This window comes from Rhamphochromis sp. 'chilingali' (assembly GCF_963969265.1).
Source record: "Rhamphochromis sp. 'chilingali' genome assembly, chromosome: 21".
Lineage (NCBI taxonomy): Eukaryota > Metazoa > Chordata > Actinopteri > Cichliformes > Cichlidae > Rhamphochromis > Rhamphochromis sp. 'chilingali'.
The window spans coordinates 31,117,453-31,136,685 of NC_137949.1; the positions used below are offsets into that span (position 1 = coordinate 31,117,453).

General features: G+C 42.7%; 2 protein-coding genes across 2 annotated transcripts in view; one reads left to right on the forward strand and one right to left on the reverse strand.

Annotated features, from left to right (window-relative positions):
* The window catches only part of LOC308389872 (ryanodine receptor 3), a 115,063-nt gene extending 98,063 nt beyond the window's left edge, over positions 1-17,000 (reverse strand). The window contains exon 1 of the mRNA XM_080871461.1: positions 16,867-17,000. Within this exon, the coding sequence (XP_080727587.1) occupies positions 16,867-16,914 (48 nt within the window). The 5' untranslated portion in view covers positions 16,915-17,000. The remainder of the gene's footprint in view (positions 1-16,866) is intronic.
* A 1,852-nt stretch (positions 17,001-18,852) lies between these two features.
* Positions 18,853-19,233, forward strand: part of LOC308389873 (formin) — a 51,870-nt gene continuing 51,489 nt past the window's right edge. The window contains exon 1 of the mRNA XM_080871462.1: positions 18,853-19,076. The gene's annotated coding sequence lies outside the window, so the exon portion shown is untranslated. The remainder of the gene's footprint in view (positions 19,077-19,233) is intronic.

The window sequence follows — 19,233 nt, forward strand, 5'->3', positions numbered from 1 at the left end:
CAGTGTTAGTGACATGCACCACACTTATTCTCTAACAACAGGGCTCCTATGATGGCTAGGAGTGATTACTGAGCTCAAAAGGAAGGTAATGCATCCTTATGGCTTGTAGGGAAAAAATTTGTTCTGGCATCATAAATGTGCAGTTATGTGAAGAGCATCTCTTGTTCTCTCGTCCGGTTATCTGCCTTCAAACAACAAATCTGAGAAGTCCAGGGTTTATTCGGGGTGTAACTTTATGTTATTTGGAAGGCTCTCTCCTAGGTACTGGAATAAGTAGCAATCTGAATCTAAAGACTCTCAAGAGGAGCGTTTAAGCCTTTGGTTTGAAGAAATGCCTTAGGTACTTCAGCAGGTATTGCAGTACAGTGCATGCCTCAGCTCACCGAAAAGCCTCTCACTGCCTTATCATACACCACACGCGGCTGCAGTGCTTTGGCAATGCACTCACTCATACATCCTGAAGGGGCTACATGAGCAACTATAAAGCTCGAGTCGCAATAACAAACTGGAGCAAGCGAGCAAAAAGCTCCCGGTGCTGTTTAGCGGGCGGCACTGTGAGCCTGGGTGCAATGGCAACTGAATTGCTCCAGTATTTCATGCTTTGCTCCCATGAGCCTCGTATTACTACTGCTTGCATTATGCTTATGACATCATGATTCCTCCACTTATTGAATGTGTACTGAATGCATTCTACCTCAATTCCAAAACCTACATGCTTCTGCGAAAGTAAGACGCACGGGTACAACACAAAACCTGCACGAAAAGCAGCATCATCACTACTGTGTCTCCTGTTTAAAACCACAAGTTTTTATTTCTATGATTCCTATGATGCGAGACCAGGCCACATGGATTCTAATTAACTGCATTATTTTCAGAGTTATAAACTAAATAAGCTAAAATGTGAAGCTAAATGCAAAAATTACCAACATAGTCAAAAAATGCACTAATGCAGGAGCGTGTAAATATTCATATGGCTTCACAAAAGCAAAATCAATTACTCCTCCTATAAAGAAGAAATTGCCTTTGCTAAGTATATCCCATCAAAGTAAAGACTTGTGGTGATAAAAATAAATAAATAAATCCAGACTCCACTCCTGCAGCTGCAGCAGATCTTCACTTTCTATCTCATTCTTTGAGGTTAGATTTGTTCTGTCTTCTTCAGCTTGATGTGCCAAAAAATCTAGTGAATCAACAGCACATGGATCTGAGGGTGGCACCAAGTGGCCCCCTGGGAGGAAGCTTGAAGAGTGGAGCACTACAGGTGAGAGGAGAGAGGCAGATCCTGGCTCCTGGAGCATTCATCTCCAAACGCACCACCACACCGAACAGCAGTCTGCGCTTGCCTCCACTTAGCTTTTTGTCCCCCTATTATCATTCTATATTACACTGTGTAGTAATTCTCCATCATTACCAGAGGCCTGCTGCCACTCAACATTGCACTGAAGCTGGCTCATACGCTGAGACTTTGTTCTGGACAGATTGATACAGCTGGTCAGGCAATGCAGAACTAAATGCAGCTGGGCAGCGGTTGTACCCCCTACAAGGACACTCTCCTGCCTTGGATTCTTGTATTACACCCAGAAACACACTGTGCAGGTAGAAAAAGTCCCGGTGTATCCCAGCCTATTTGTAGGCAGTAAAAAGAGAGGGAATGACTGCAGTATATATGTGAGAGAGGCAATATATACCAGTGAATAATCAGAAAATAAAGCTTTGAAGCTGGTACTGATTGTGTCATTTATGTAAAACTCATCATCAATAATCATATCTGAACTATCTACATGAGCAGCTGCATCCAATCAGAATCCAAACATGTAGTTCTTACACACATTATTATAAATTGGATATATATGCATCACAAAAAAATAAAATAACTGTAGTTATGCTACAGCTTACAATAATACAATGCGAACGCACTGAGCGTATCTGCCTGACTATAACTGCAAGACTTGTAAAATCCTTTCCTGTAATGGACCCCCAGTATCAGAGGAAGCACTGTGGGCCAAAAATGTTTGTTCCAGAACAGTCTGGTGGAGATTAAAGCTCTCTGCTGTCGGGGTGATTCACAGACTTGCAGCTTAGTGCTCTCGCACTGTGGTGTGACACCAGTCGAAATGGAAAGCGAAAGAGAGAAACACTTTGGACAAGAGGAGTGAAGCTTTGTTCTCATGACTCAGTGTTACTCTGTAAATGGGAGTGTTAATGCTCATCTTGAAGCAAACTGCTGAACATGCTGCCCCGAGTGCACAGACCGAATGAGAGAGTGAGAGATAGGCAGAAGGCAAACAGAGCTACAGAGAGTATCAAGTCCTCTCGTCCACACATCATTAAAATCCCAGAAATCAGGGTGACGCCATAAATTAATCTTGACATCCGTTAAAATTTTAGCCTCCTTTTAAGGCTGTGCTGAGGATAAAAGCCTTACAGCATGTTCTTGAACTGTGTCACTGACCAGATCCTGGAACAATCGGCGTGCAGCTGCATCCTGGACTCATTCTGCAACATGAGATCAGTTAAGCTCTCAGTGACACAGGCCTAGACACCAGTCAGCGACCCACTGGCAACCTTCAGTTACTAAGGAAAATGTATATTTTCACAACTGGCTGGTGAGTGGTTGCTAGCCTGAGTGAAATCAGTTGCAAAGAACCTCCTTGTGACTGCGTTGTTTAGTAGCAGATTGACGTGATTGCCCTTAATTTACATGAACTCAGACTTGTCTGAAGACAACTGCCATTAGCTTTCTGAGCTGCAGTTAACCCAGAAATCAATTCAGAAATAGAGAAAATTCACTCTCAATGTGAAATTTGTGCCTTACCACTGCAACCAGCATATTTGGGTGACCAGTTTCACATTAGTGACTGCCAGCAGCCTCCAGCAACAACTCGCCAACCAGATGCAAAATAAATATTTTTCCCTACCAACTGTTGGATACCAGGTGGGCACCCGCCAGTCTCTAAGCCTCCATGAATGGGGCTTTGGCAATCGATTTCATATTGACTACCAACAACCTACAGCAACCCCTTGCAACCAGCCAGGGAGCGCACATTTTTCCAGTGTGACTGGTTGTTGCCAGATAGTCCCCGACAAGTCTCAGAGTCAAGCCATTTGTATACATAGCCTCTCATTAAGTGATAGAGCCTCACATCAGTGAATCCAACAAGTTCATCTGACATTCCAAGAGTAAAAAGTTGAGAAAATACCATCAAAGGGAAGATAATCTAATATCCGGTGGTTCAATGGGCCCATCGATTTTCATGTGTCATCTGCCACATATGGCCACCTCGGATTCAGTCTTGGACTCTCTAATTACCCAATCAACATACACTCGCACTATACAGCTGTGAACAGTAGCCACCATATGGACCAAGGCAATTCATCTTGAAGATTAGACAGGTGTGGCTATCACTGTGAAGCAAACAGCACGAGGTAAAAAATGGCATCTCCTGCTTGTAGCACAGTGTTAGCTCTATGCAAGTGTGTATATCATGGTATAGGTACTGTGTAGAAAACTCAGTTGAAAATGCAGAACGCTACAGTTCACCTGAGGATAAAGTTTATATAAGAGATAAGCCCTGTAGGCAGAACCAACCTTACTCAGGTCTGGAGATATTAAGACTGTCTACATGCCTCTGTAGCAAAGGAGTGAAGCAGGGAGGCTATAAAATGTTTGACTGCACCTTGCAGCACTACTTTGCCTCTCTGGCGGTGGTTTAATCTGAAAAGCTAAGCAAGCACTTTCGCTCCTTCCTTTCTTGCCTTCCTTTAGGTCTATGCAGGCTATTTTATGAAAAAAATACCTTGCAATGTTTCTACATGCTTGGCATTGAAGCATTACAGTGACTACGGAAAAAGATTGGGGTGTTATTGCATTTTTCCCCTGGCTACATGATGACACTGGGGAGCCTCGGGGGCAAGATGTGACAGCACTGTAGCTCGGGCTTGCACCAGAAGTCAACAGGAACAAACTCTTTTCCACTCCTCTCTGCAAAGCAGCGTCACTTAACAAGGGGATTGAGACTCTTTGTGGCAGAGCACACGGTAAAGGAAAATAGGCTGCTTCTACCCTTCCACAAGCAATGTGTTTTATTTTTAGGGTAAGAACCTTCTTGGAGGTCCGAAGGGAGAGCAGCACTAACAGGTGCATCTATAACCTTTCTATGTGCAGCAAGTCAAGCATGATTTTTGACTCACTTTTTCAACTTGTGACACTAAAGAAAGTCCCAAGTGGTGTGGTATGGATGGAAATTATGCTTTGCTTTCAGGTCAAGAACGGGAGGTGCTGGATATGTGACCTACAATATAAAAGAGAGCAGTGATTGCAGTTAATTTTGCAATTTCATAACCTGGTTCAGCTCTACATAAACACAAATTATGTTTTAACATGTTTCAATTTATTTTAGTTTTTTAGTTATTTATTTTATCTTATCTCATTTTAATTTTCTTTACTTATGCTATTAGCATGTACAGCACTTTGTGAACTCTGGTTTTATGTTAAAGTGCTTTATAAATAAAGGTGGTATGGTATGGTATGGTAAATAATTCAACATTTGAGGACCTGCCAATATTCTGACAGCAGCAGACTAGCTCAGAGTTGTTGTGGACACAAATGGACAAAAACATAAAAAGCAAAGTTGAACTGTAAGTGCTAATCAAGAGACCTCTAAGAAAATTCAATTTAAATTTTTGCTCCAACAATTAAGTCCTGCTGAAAATCTGTGTTTGTGATTTGCTTTGATTTCATTTGTGTACTCTCAGAACAGTTGCTGAATGGTTGCTGGCTGTTGCCCTATATGACTTGTCTCCAAACACTCACTCTCCAAGCTGTAGTGAAACTTGAAAAATGCAACACAAATGCAAAAGGACAACGTTGGCCTTCAAAGTCAAAGTTGTGCAACCATTACATTTTAAACCGCACACCTTTTCTCTGTGAATCTCTCCGTTTCAGGTTGTTGTACTTTTTAGGGTTTAACTACCACTCGGTGAGTGTTTGCAAGCATGTTGGTGTCCTTAATGACTCCTGACCTATTGAAGTCCACATTGGACTTACATTGGAAATTAGCGTTAGCAATATACACACACATGTTAGCCTGCATTAATGCGTTTGTAACTCTCAGGATTTTGTCTGTATTTGCGCCTTAGAAATACAGTCACTTAGACATGACAATAAATACTGGTGACTGTAGCTCAGGAGGTAGAGCAGCTCATCTACTGATTGGAAGGTTGGTGGTTTGATCCTTGCCCCCCTCTAGTCTACATGCCAAATAACCTTGGGTAAGATATTAACCCATAAAGTTGCACACTTATGCATCCAATAGCGTGTGAATGTTAGTTAGAAAGCACTTAAAATCACAGAAGAAAGTGCTGGTGCTTTCAGTACTCTGGGAGAGTAGAAAAGCGTCATGTCTATGGTAAATAGGGTTGCCAACCGTCCCTTAAAATACGGAATCGTCCCGTATTGAGCTAATAAGGGACGCACTTTGTTCCGTAATACAGTGAGAATCAAAAGTAGTCTATAAATGTTAATGGAATTAACGCTTTGTTTGAAAACATAATTCCCAGCCCCTCTCCTGCTTTGTGACCAATGAGCTGACAGCACACTTATGACAATTCGAGTATGACAATTCAGATTACCGCTCATCTCATTGGTCGAGGAAAGGTCGCTTGCGGAGAAAATACCGGAAGACAACAGATGACCACAACAACAAGCATGGCCAACAGGGAAACAAACGCCGACACTGCGGTGCAAGTCTCGGACGACAGTACACCTAAAGCTGGGCAAACACTGTGCGATTTTTTCAGTCACGTTATTCAGCTCCTGCTCAAACTGCACGATTGACTCGCAGGGGTTAGAAGTTCATAGGTCACGATGCAGGTCTCACACTATACGGCCCGATGCTCTGATGCGACCTGAGTGCTCACACTGTGCCAACATAACATGAAGGTTATAACAGAAAATCTGTCGCGCTCTCTCCGTCTTTCACTCACACAGACACACCACCACCATCAACTTTGCTAAATTGCTAATGAAAAACATGATCAGGCAGCTGTGATTGAGCAGCAGTGTAAATCCAACTATTTTCACGGTTGTTGTGGTCGTGATAATTTTGTGAGGCCACATCGAAAAGGCTCGGATGAGCTTTCCAAAGTTCTACAAGTGCCTCCATCACTTGTGTCCAGATCACAGGCTGCACAGCTGTGCTGCTCCGTCTTTTTCACCGATGTTTACGTGTTTGCGCATGAGCAGTGTGAGCGGCTGTGGTGACACCCTCACGAGCGATTGATGATCGGGAGCTGCTCGAGGTGTTAATCGCTTCTCGTTACCCCACGTATACTACACGATGCACGATGAAGGCCAAAATCGGGCCGATCACCAAATCGGTCGCACGACTCAAAAATCGGCTCAAAATGGGCCAAAAATCGCACAGTGTGAGCCCAGCGTTAGAGCAGCAATGTTTGTTCCCCTCAGAGAAAGAAAAGAAAAAAGGCTGCAAAAGTACAGGGAGGAATGGGAAAAGGAAAACACCTGGCTGGGAAAATGCACGATAACACCTATAAAGCGCACTGCACTGTGTGCCGGCGCACTTTTTCCATAGGCATGCTTCTAGTGGTGGGCACAAGAAGAACATGAGGGGCGTGAAAGCTCGGGGAACCCTTAACCAATTTCTTGTCCACCAGGCCACGGCAGAAGCAGATATGGTATGTAAACACTGGTTTGTTGTTTAAACCCTCTGGTTAAGGTTAATATGGGCATGTGCAGTGAATATCAGCGCTATGTGGCCAGAAGTGTGATAATATCATTTATTTTGTGTAATAAACAACTGCAAGGATGGATGATTACAACAAATAGATCACTAATACATAAAAGTAATACATAGATGAATAATGATGATGAGTTAAGATGCGTAATCATGGGAACAAGTGGGTTTACAAACAGGAGCAGCTGATTAGCTTTAGAAAAGCTGAAATAATACCTCAACTGAAGCCAATTGTACTAAATGCACTATATGTGCACTGTTACAAGAATGTTTTTGTTGTATTGCTTTCTATTAATTTATATAATTTTAAGTTAAGCAGGACAGAGTTCTTTTAAAGAAAGATTTACTTATATTCTCAAAAGTTAAGCATGACAGGCTTCTGTTTAAGAAGGAGACCTGTTTTACTGTGTTAATGTTGTCATTTTGAGCTAAAAATAAATGGCTAAATGATCATTTGTTTCCCATATGGTCATATCACAAAGAATATGCATCTGCTTAAATCAACTTCAAGTCAAATGGTTAAAAAATAATTTCACACACACAAAAAAAGAGCTACCACACTGGGAAGGGTGAAGACAACTGGGTTGCCCGGCCCTGGCCACGAGGTGTCCCTTATTTATTTTTCAGGGAGTTGGCAACCCTAATGGTAAATATTGTGCTACAACATCCGCTAGCTAGTTTAGCTTAGCATAAACTGGAAAAAGAGATTAGCCATAACTAGTCTAAAGCCATATACTATTTACCGTACAATAGACAGTCAAAAACACTTCCGGTTATATAGAAGTCTATGTAAGTGTCCCTCAGCTCTCTTGCTCTCTGACTTCAGTAAAGACTTTCCTGATGACTTTATCGGCCCAAATGAAAAGCACTGCTTGTAGCGTTCTAGCTTCAAACCACATAATTAGTCAGAAAGGAGGATAAACAGGTGTATTCTCATATGCTAACACCTTTGTTGACAATCACAAACTGTCAATCAACTGAATGCCGCGTCAAACTACTTCACAGTCTGATCCACCCCTTTACATTTTCAAAACAACAAGGTGGCAGTGAGAAAAATATACAACTTAAGGTTTCATAATGGGAATTTCCTAATCACTGATGTCATGGTGACTATGTCCAGCTTTATGTGCAAAGAAACCTCTACTTGTGTTGCTATTTCAAGGCCAGTAGCAGTTACTTCCAATGACTGGCTTCCTATGCAAGCCAACCATTGCCTCACAAATAGTTTGAGTTTTTCTATAATCAGACAAATAAGATATGACGTGTATATTTCTTTACTTCAGATGTGCAGGACAACTGTGTGCCTGACATTTAAACAAGGCAAATTTTCTATTTCTCATATTGTTAATGAATTCAAACAAATGCAGTCAAATTTCAAACTTTGAGAAACAGACTTCTGACCTGTTCTGCATAATCCTGGAGAGACTGACAGTATTCCACTTGTCTCCTACACTGTATATGCTCTAACAGTGGTCACAGTGTCAGCTTCTCCAGGATAAAAATATCCATTGTCCTTTAAGGCCTGACCTGATGAAAATTCTTCAGAGCGCTCATCTCCATGCATGTGAGCATAGCCATAATGTGCCCCTGGCACAGGAGAGGGTTAAGATTAAACTACAGCTGAGGCATCACTGTGTCAAACTCGATTTGTTCAGGGACTTGTGATGCTGACCAGGTGAAGGGTTTGGGTGTCAAAGCTAAAGCACCGCTGTGATTCAAAGTAGAGGAGCGTACAAGAGTAGAGAAAAGCATCCTGAGGTAAAGAGACTTGAATTAGTAGCAGTTACCAAATGTGGAGTCAGGACACCTCAGTGCATGTCTTGAAAATGCAGGTGTTGGTGCAGAAAACAGCATCTAATTCCAACGTTCTGTGGCAGCCTCTTGTAGGGTAACTTTTACTGCATAAAAAGAATCAGCCCATAGCACTCTGACTTGTCATACATTTAAGGAAGAGCTTCTTAAGAGCGTATTAAGGGAAAGTTGTAGTGTCAGCTCCTCAGTTATACCGCCACAGTAACGCTTCTTTGAGCTGGGAGTGAGTGTTACTGAGGGCTGAGCAATGCTGCAGATATTTAGCAGGGCAGAAGGATACAAAAGCTCCAGCATTTCTCACCTGCAGGCTTAGACACAGACCTAGCTATAAAGGTTGCCTCTTTACTGAAGCACTGCAGAGTCCCAGCAGAAAGTAGAGCACACAAAAAAGCTACAGTATAATGCAGAGAATGCACTTGAAAACTAAAAATATAACACAGCACTGGTAAGTTGGATATGTGTCAGCAAGCATGTGTGTTGCTGTGATTGTCTTTGCTGGAGCCCATGAATCTCCTGCCTCGCTTGCTGCCGGGGCAGAATAGTACTTTATGTTTTTATAACACACATTGTTGACTCTGCAGCAAAAAGACCCAATAAAAAGAGTGATGCCTCCTTGTCTGTGTTGGCGTGGTGCGACGCGGGGGTTGTTAAAGAGGTATGAATCTTTTATGAGTAACGCTGTCAATATCAGTTGAAAGGGCCGAGACTTTGGCACCCGCCTCGAGGTGGGATTTTCTCAGCATAGCAATTGTTGCTGCGCCTGGATGCACCTATGCCATCCCGCAAATTACCCAATTACACTCCCTCGGTCGACTCAATCAAGATTCTTCACTGACATGCTCAGGTGACACGGCTGGAAGTGTATTACCCAAAAGCATAAAGACCTGGCGTTACAGTTCAGATAACCGTCAAGGTTCACTTTAAAATAAATCTGGAAAAAGGATCTTAACTTCTGCAAAGTGAGCCTCAACAGCAGCAGATTGCAGCAGTAAACACTCTTCTAAATGGCTTATTAAAGGCCTAACAGTGGTAACAGGCCTATCAGCTGCACAGGTAGGAATATCTTAAAAACATCTTAGCAGACTGTGTTACCTGACAAATGTACCATTTCATTTTTTTACTGAATTCACAGACACAGCAGTAAAGGCCATCAGTACATCTGTTTTCATTTTTTTTTTTTTTCCATCTGATGCACCTGATGTATAAATCTTCAGTGAATACTGCACTGTGTTCATGGCTACAGATTCAGACGAACATCTGTCTTGTTTGGCAAACACTTTAAATGAGCCAAATGTTTTCTCACTGGGTGGATTTGGTGCTATTCCTGCAGGTAATTAAAAATGGGAAGATGATATTTTTTCAATACATTTTGAGGCAGCAAACTCTTTGCAGAGTGATAGAACTCATGCAGCACACATGTTACTGTAAAACAACTAAAATCATGAAGTGAATGAGAAACTAAAGGACCACTACAAGCAGTGCTTTTTAAACTTGTATTTCCTTTCTTGCCGAGATTTAAATGAGAAAGTAGCTTCCGGTATTATGCCTTTTAAATATTTAGCTAAACACTAGATTTAGCTTAACAGGAAGAAGGAAACAGCCTTGATTAACCTATAGCTATAATTAGCTATAATTTAAGCATGTGAATGACTCTATATAATTGTGTATAAAAAATGGTCGTTACCACTGTTTTTCAGACTGCTGTTCTGAAGCCTAGAGTTCAGGATTTTAGTCACTGTAGTGTTTTTGAAATTGGGTACGACCATATTTGGATGAGGCAGTAAACTTCTCTAAGGTATCGCGCTAGCTACCTAACTTGGCTAGTAAGGTTCATGCTAGATTAAATGTCACATGGGATGCTACTTTGGCTAGTGAGCGATTAGCTTAAAACGGCATGTACCTCACACAAAAACTGAACTGCCACCTTAGCTGTGTCCCAACTGGACACAGTTAATGACTGTAGAAAACATGGACGACGCGACAGCTTCCCAAAACTGAAGCCAAAACGTCTCTATCGCCCCCTGGTGTCTGGCTGCAGTATAGGTCATAAACCCCACCTCCTGCATGTTAGCGGATGGGACTGGGGTCAGATTAAAATTAAAAATTCTCCTCAGATAATTTTTTTCCAAAGATGCTTTCGTTCATTATCAGTAGTTACGCTGATTTATGTTCAAGGGGTCTTCTTTCTCATAGGTTTGATTCTAATTACTACCATAATGCTTTTAAAGTGGGGTGCAACGTTTTTTAGAGTCATTGGTCTTAACTCAGACTGTATTAACCGAATTTAAGTGGCCAACTTACACAGTTACAGCCATGTGAAAAAGAAAGCTTTCACGGGGTTCTCTGAAAAGCTAAGTGCACTGTTGATGCTTCCATGAGAATAAGGAGAGTAAGCAGCAGCCAGGTGCTGCTAATCAAATGACCTTAATTAACTGATCATAAACAAGTGTAAGCACCTCTATAAAAGCAGAAGTTTCAGCAGTTTCTGGAGTTGGTTGTTGGTTTTGAGCATTAAAGGTGTGTTAACAGAATGCCACTATTTTCCCAGGAGTAGACATCCTAGTAAATTCACCACAAGGTCAAACCGTGCAAAGCTTTTTTTGTAAAAACAGCCCAATTGCTAGATCTCAGGCTCTTACAGGCCTCAGAATATTAAATGCTAAAGTTCCTGACTGTACAAGTAGAAAAAGACTGAACATGTATGGCTTGTTTGTAAGTGTTACCAGAAGAAAGCCTCTTCTTTCTAAAAAGAACATGACAGCACAGGCTAGGTTTGCCAAAATGCACCGGAACAAATCACAAGACTTCCAGAACAATATGTTTTGGACAGACAAGACCAAAATAGAGATGTTTGGCCATAGCACCACATTTAATGAAAACCAAACACAGCATATCAACTATCAGCACAGTGATGGAGGGCTAAAGCTTGGCCCAAAAGGGGCTGTGCAAGTGGACAATGATCCCAAGAACACCAGCAAATCTGAATCAAACAGAGTGACTGCAGTGAGTGGGCCAAATCCAACACGGTGACATGAGAGACTGAAAATGTCCTTATAACAGAAAATTATTATTTCAAGTTACTGCTGAATCAAAGGGTGCACTTAGTTTTTCACATGACTCTATATACAAAGTCATCCACTGGATAGTTTTTATGACATTAGCTGTAAGAGAGCAAAACAAATTTTTGATATTAGGGTGTAAATATCTCTATTTGTGCTGCTAATTTGGGCATTTTCACGTTACTTATGGAGATTGACCTGTTTTTGGTGCAAGGCTCAGGTAACTCTTAAATGAACTGCAGTTTCTGCTACACACTAACAAAATTGTGACCTCCAAAGTCACCAGTGGGGCTTTATAGATTTCAGTTTTTATGCTAACCTGAAGAGAAATCTTCTATATTCTGCTCTGAGACAAAACAGTTCAGAAAAAAGTACTTAAGAGGAAAAGCCAAGAACTGCCTCACAAGCAGAAATCTGTATCACAGATTTTCTACAATCAATGACTAATAGATAGCTACAGCTTTTTAGAGTAAAGCATATCCCGCAACACAGAATATGCTCGAGTGTGCGAGCCAACATTAACTGCCAAGAAGCAGCAGCAAAGAGAAGCCCAGAGAGAGATGGGAGACGGCCCTGGTAATGATGGAGGAGGCAACAGCAACCAACAGGCTAACAGTGGCTGGAGGAGGTGGAACCTATGAGGCTTCTGCTTCCTTTGACTTATGGTGTTTAAGGCTTTTGCTGCTTAACTCCAGTCAATTGTTGGGCCGTGACTCAAATACATCTATGCTGCTTGTAAAGATAAGAAAGAAAATCATTTTGTTTCTGGATAAAGTGAACTGTGTCGGGAAAACGCAGTTCAGGGGAATAAAGTGTACGTTAGTGTGGATTTAAATGGAAATTTGTTTGTTTTACACAAATGTGGCTTAAACAAGCATGTGAAAAGAAAGTGATAAAAACCCTGCAGTGAATTTTATTACGTATGTTAGTTCCAATAAGAAAATCGAGAGATAAAACAGATCACTTTTCACATCCTTTCATAATTTAATTATAAAAAAAAACTTCAAGCATATTGAATTTCATGCTTTTTCCCTCTGATGTTTTCCAGCAGTCACAATACAGATTCTACACTGCCTTATTAAATATTCAATATCCGAAACGCCAGATCAATCAGGCCTGCTTACCGCACGCCACTGACATTGCTGAGGAAATTTCTTCATTTGGTGGCACAATCAATAGCTCATTACTGCAGCTTTACACTGTGTTGTCTCTGGGCAGGCCCTCTGGCTTCATTCCAGGCCTATCTGATCTGTCCATCTTCATCACGCAACACAGAGAAACAGCCTCCTGCTGAACAACAATTACACTCTTAACCTCACACCAACTTATCGCTCTGTAAGTTGAGTTTTTTATGAGATGGAGTGTGATGAGGCTTTATGATCGTGTGCGTATTTGAGCAGTGATATGTATATAATGCATCACATCCTTTTGATTTCACGCGCGCCAAGCGAGCAGGCCAGAAATAAGAATTAAGTATGCAAACGTGGAAAGGCAAGCTTTCACACAAAACATCAGTTCTCTGCTTCGAACACACAAAAACACAAACACCGGTAAGGCAACACGATGGGGAGCAACAAACAAAGACATTTTTTCGAAATCGCTTCCTTACAAAGCTTTTTCCCTGCGCTCAAAATCTGCACCATTATACTCGAAATGCCTTTCGCTCACTAACAAAAGTGAGCTATTACTTTTTTAATTCAACCGTGAAATGACAGAAGCACTCATCATAATAGCGTTAAAGCTCGCCTCCTTGGTGTCACACAGAACGCGGTGATGTGCTGAACCGAACTTCCCGTCCGTGGAATAATTTCATGGTCATCTCTAATAATTATACAAAGACCAAGTGAGTGACAGTGCAAGCCTGCCATACTTGTGGCACTCAAACCCTGCACAAACAAGTACCCCAGTATGGATATATGAATGATGAATGGTTGGCAAGGACCCACTCTCAGCTCTGAAAGTTTCTGACTGCAGAACAAGGGCACCTTTGGTTGCCTCTGGATCAGCGTGAGGCTCCTTCACCCTCGCACTCTTGCTACTATCTCAAATTGCAGATGACATCCTCCAGGAAAGACACGTGATAATAACGTGCACAGCTGCAGTTGTTCACAACTATGCGATTAGAGGGAAATGAAAGTTCATCTGCGGGGAAAGGAGCTGAAGAAAAACATGGAGGAGAAAAGAGCAACAGCAGCGAAGGAGCAGAAAGGAGACGCACAGGACGAGCGACCTCTGGCACCGAGGCCGCCGGCGCGCGGCACACTCAAAATTAGTGTTTTACTGAGATTACAGACTCCTTTCTTTTTTCTCTCTCTGGTGCTGCTTGTTTAGGCTCATTGCTTTGCTTCTTCTGTGCTGCTGCGCTGGCAGTCATCGCCTGGATGCAAAGTGAGGCCAGTGCCTTCACATAAACAAGCCGAGCGCTGCCACAGCGCATTAGTCACAGCTCAGGTCTGGCCTTTTCAAAGTCGCTACTCCTACTCAAACTGCTAATAGAGCCCCAGAATTTGATATTAGCCTAGCAGGGATACATCCATCAGCGAAGCTGTGCGAGTGCCCTCATGTGCGGCTAACAGGGTGGTTTTTGAGAATTAAAGCGAGAAGAGCGGCGAGCATCAGGACCGAAAGTTTCTTAAGGCCCCCCCTGCTTAATCCCCCTCTTCTTTCTGCACTAATGACACAAGCAGGCAAGCAATTCATTAAAAAAACTACCCTTATATAATGAGCAGCCTGAGCAATGTGACCATAAGCTGATATTTTTTCACTATAGGGCCTATTACAAAGCCACTGCTGATGGAGCCGGTGCATTTGAGGACATTTGCAAACAGGGCGAACACAATGCCTGTGGAATATGCAGACTTATTAAAGTCTCTGCACAGCCCCTCGCACCCTTGGACATTAAACAGCAGTTTGTGGGGGAAGCTTCTGTCAGAGTCTCCTGGCTCACAATCAGCACCGTTCCTCTTCCTGTAACATCAAATTACCCGTGGCTGAGATATCCCTGCTCTTTCCCTCTCTTCCTTTTATTTCCTCCCACTGTGTTGGGTTTATAGGCAGCAGTCCGGCAGGGGTAATTTCTGCTACCACTCCAGGGAAATTACTTTGTGTTGTTAGAGAAAAGGCAGTTTGCGAACTGCTTTATCAAGCTCCCCGTCTCAAGTAACAGTCAACATTTCAACGCAAGGAAGAAATACAGCCTCAGCATATCTGTGCTTATAAGTGCGCTAAGTGGCATCAGTGCAAAGGCAAGAGTAGTCACCGTGGGTGTGTGTGTGATGTTTTGGATAGGCATATGTGCATCCAACTGTGCATTTGTTTCTGCAGGACTGCTTTCATTGCCCGTACATCCTCACACACATATCTGTTCTGCTCCTCTACGCCGAGCGGTTCAGCTGTGCCTTACTTGGACTGATGAATAATTTCTGCACTGTGCTCTGCTGTGGCACTTCTGGTGCAGCCTGACTGCACCACACAGCTACAGCTCCGCATTTGCATTCAAAACGCACACACTCACACTTTTACACTGATGAGCACCAAGCATGCGCCCGCCGTCCCGACACCGTCCATTCTGCCAGACGCTTCCCTGTGTGGAGGATGCAACAAGCCGCTAAAAAAACAAACAAAAACAAAAAAAAAGCAACAGCAGTTTTCTATTACTCAGTGTCATCTTGCTTCTGCTTCCAGAGTTTACGAAAATTGCTCAGTGACGCGCCAACAAACTGGACAAAGAGCCAAGCAAGGAAAAATCCGCCAATTCCAAAACTCTCACCTGAGGTTGACTTTAAAAATCTTAACTCTGGATTTGTGGCATTTAAATTCAAGGCCGGAAAAGAGAAGAAACGGTGCTGAAATGTCAGCTCTATTTTGAAGTGGCAGACATGCTGATGTGGTGACCTCTATGTGCTGTGGCTAAAAGGTTGGGGGGCTGCAGGGCAAATGAGCAGGGGGTATAAGCTTACTTCTGAGTGAAAAGGAAGGGGCAGTCTTGGATTGTGGTTTCCAGTCTTGCTCATGCCTCTAAAGTCACATTTTAAAGCTGGACGTCTCTAATTATCCGACGCTGCTGTAAAATATCTAATCACTAATTAAAATGTCATTTAAAACACCTCTGTTCAAGTCTTTAAAAAAGGCTGTAATCTGCATAACACAACAACAACGTCGCTACTGTGTGTGCCTCCAAGTACAGCAGGTTGTGCATCTGTAAGCAGCTTAATAAAGGGAAACCACAAGCAGCAGCGCCAGTGGTGTGTGCAACCGAACACCTCCTACTGTCTCTGGGTCTATCTGGAAGACCTCCAGGTGCTACGCTCCTTCATCTATCCGAGACTAGCGTGGAATTTTTCGGGTATGATATGCCTCTCGGTGCGTTTTTTCGTGGATCAGCGGGTTGTGTCAACATCTATCATTGTCAGCAGTAGAAAGCGTTCCTCTCAGTCCAAACACAGCTAGATATTTACGAGCTTAAACACCCATCCTCAGCTAGAGAAATCCATTTCCACTAAGTGGCAAATATTTCCACTGTAGTGCGGAGCTAGAGCCAAGGAGAGAAAATAGTCTTCAGCCCGTTTAATCCTAATCATACACTATTTAATGAGCATACAATACTGTCTGTTTATGTTAGCTTTGTCTCTGACGAGTAAGACAGCGTTGGTAATCTGGGCTGGCTGCAGTGAGACTGTGATTATTGCAAAGATGCTCCTTCTTAGTTCATTTGCATAGACCTTTGCTGCTGCACAGGAACCCTGGGGCGACTGTCTGGACAGGCAGTGTAGGCTGCCAGGCTACCACGTTAGTGCATTATACAGCACACTGGTTCAGAGGTCCATTTTTTTCTCTTCAAAAACAAGTCAATTGACGCTGACAGAACAATGAAGCCTCCTGATTCAGTGAGCCATTTTAAGTTGGATCGCAGAGCTCGAACTGCCAAACTGTTACCACATAATGATAACAGGTAAGTTTGTCAGCAGAAGAGGGGGAAAATACCGCTGTGAACTTCTTAGCGGCAGAGATTGTACGAAACACAATAGCTGTCAGTGAACGATGCGCAAAACAATAGGGCACTGTCAACGCCTGTGAGATGTGCAAAGGGAGAGGGTTATCGAAAGCTACATGACAGAATAACATCTGTCAGTAAATCAAAGTGGCAGCCAATCGACAGGAATAATCTCTCACACACTCACACAGAGAGCTACACATATTCCCACAGCCATCAGAGCAGCGCTTACAAGTAATGTACTTACAGTTCTGAGGAACTGGATCTCATCCTCTCCTTCTCCACCTTCAGCCATGGCTGCAAAGGAGCCTGTTCAGACTCCGCTGGCTGCCTTCTCCTGTCGAAATTAGCATATAGCTAATCCACGGCCATACAGCGGGAGACTACCGCAGCATGTGTCACTCAAAAACCCCTGCGCTCACGCCCCTGTGCTCGCCGCCCGGAGGAGGAGTGTGTGTCAGCATCGGAGGGCTGGAGCAACTGGGGACGGGTGCGTGGCGGGGAAACGGGGAGAAGACGAGTCCTGTAGCGAAAGATGCTGGAGAGGGGGGGGTATGTGTCTTCGACGTCACCGTCAGACCTTATTAGCACAAGCGGGAATATTCAAAAAATCGACACGCGCTTTCCGTCTAAAGCTAATTTCTTTCCCGACACGCATGCTAAAGCGTGGGTAGCGCGCCCTCCCACCACGGCGCACGCAAGAAATTCACGCTAGCTGCCATTTCCAGATCAGCACCATGGTCAGCACCCCACTACCCGCACAGGCTTTCAGTGTGGAGGGTCCTGCACTCACCCTGCAGAGGACGGGATTTTATTTATTTATTTATTTGTTTTCCTTTTTTTCTATTTTTTTATGTTGCCGATCATTTCTAAATGTTTGAGGAAGTGTGGATATGACTATTGTATAGAAAATATGTCACTGCTACCGCTGAAGTGCAAACGTCTTCCAAATCAGCCTGAATCTAGAACAACGTTCCCTCATTTGCTATGATGTCTTAACAGAGCTCTTTTTTTATTATTACAAAAAAAAAAGGGGGGGGGGTTCTTGCACAACTACTACCTCACTTGTAAATTATTTATCAGATATTTGATTAACTCAATTACATATTAATGAATGCAAAGTAAGACTTTTCACTTATAATGTGTGACAGCGGTCGTTCTGGTGACCCAAAGGTTGGTCATAAGCATAATGAAGCTCGCTCATCTCCTTAACTACAGCGAATAAACACGCAGGCGCCCCAACACGATGAGATGCTGCCCTCTAGCGTCAGTGCGCCAAACTGCTAAGACCAGCTCTACATGGCGTCCTTCCACCATTCATTGCACCATATATACTTAGTTACTTTATTCTTCATCTTATTCTTCCTGTGATGTTTTAAAAAGTACATCCGAAGGATTAAGTAATATTTCAAAGTTATGCAGAAGTATTTGTATTAGCATTAATATAATCAATCATGATCATATTAACGCCCATTTAAGTTTTTAATGATAAACCTTAAAATCGTTGGATACAAACCGTTGTAGAAACAGCCATTCTGCAGTTCTCCAGTTTCCCAACAATGCAAATCTAACTCGCAACAAATGCAAATGTCCAAACGCGCCTGTTTCTCCGAAACCTCACTCACCGCGACAACCCATTTAGACGACACAGGAAATGTGAGAGAGCACATTACTTTATCCAGAAGGATGGCAGCTTTCAAAACGGTAGTTATTGGACATAAGTCCGACTCTAAACATGTTCGACCGAGGCTATGACACTTGTTCTAATTATGTGTTTATTATCAGAATCTTGGCTTGTTTTGGTGTTTGAATAGAAATTTTACGAAATGGCTTTCCCCGTGCATGCATGGACTTCCGTGGCCATTTATTTGCGTAGGTCCCAGACTATTTACGCTGAAAACACTTGTCTTGCTCTATCCCAGTTGTAATAGGTTAAAGAAGGCATCCTGGACATGCCGCTTAGAATTTAATTTAATATAAATTTTGAATATTCTATCTAATTTTATACACACACTTTTGTCATAAAATTTCATTAATTTTTTTCACAGTTGGCCACCCGGTGTCACTGTTTTGTAAATATTAGTTAAGTCATTCAAAGGCCAATTGCGACGCTTTCGCTTATTTTTCTTCAAAGTTATCCGAGAAAACAGTAGCATTTGTTGCCAACGTTGCCATAGCTGAAGCACAGCCACACTTTATTTATTCCCTGTCCGAAGTACACACCGAACCCATCACATGGCCTACCTGCAAGCCGCAGCTGCACTGACTCAAAATGTGGGCTGTGGATAAACACTAAGGCACCAATCACAGAGCAGAGAGCCAGCGGCGGCTCTCCCTATTGGACTAAACGGAAGTCCATCAGGACTGTCGAGCCCGGAGAAGCAGCGGTGAGCACTCGGCACTGGCTGGCTGCACCGCAGAAGATGTGAAGAAATATTTGCCATGCCACTAAAACGGGTAAGTAAGTATTTATCTTTTAGCATCTGCTTCAACCCTCAGCAGGTGCTGTTGGTTGTAGCGCACTTTCAGCTTCTGGTTAACGATAATTAAACGTCACCGAAGCTCTTATGAAGAAGATTCGCTTTAAAAAAAATGTAATTCAAGATAATTAAAA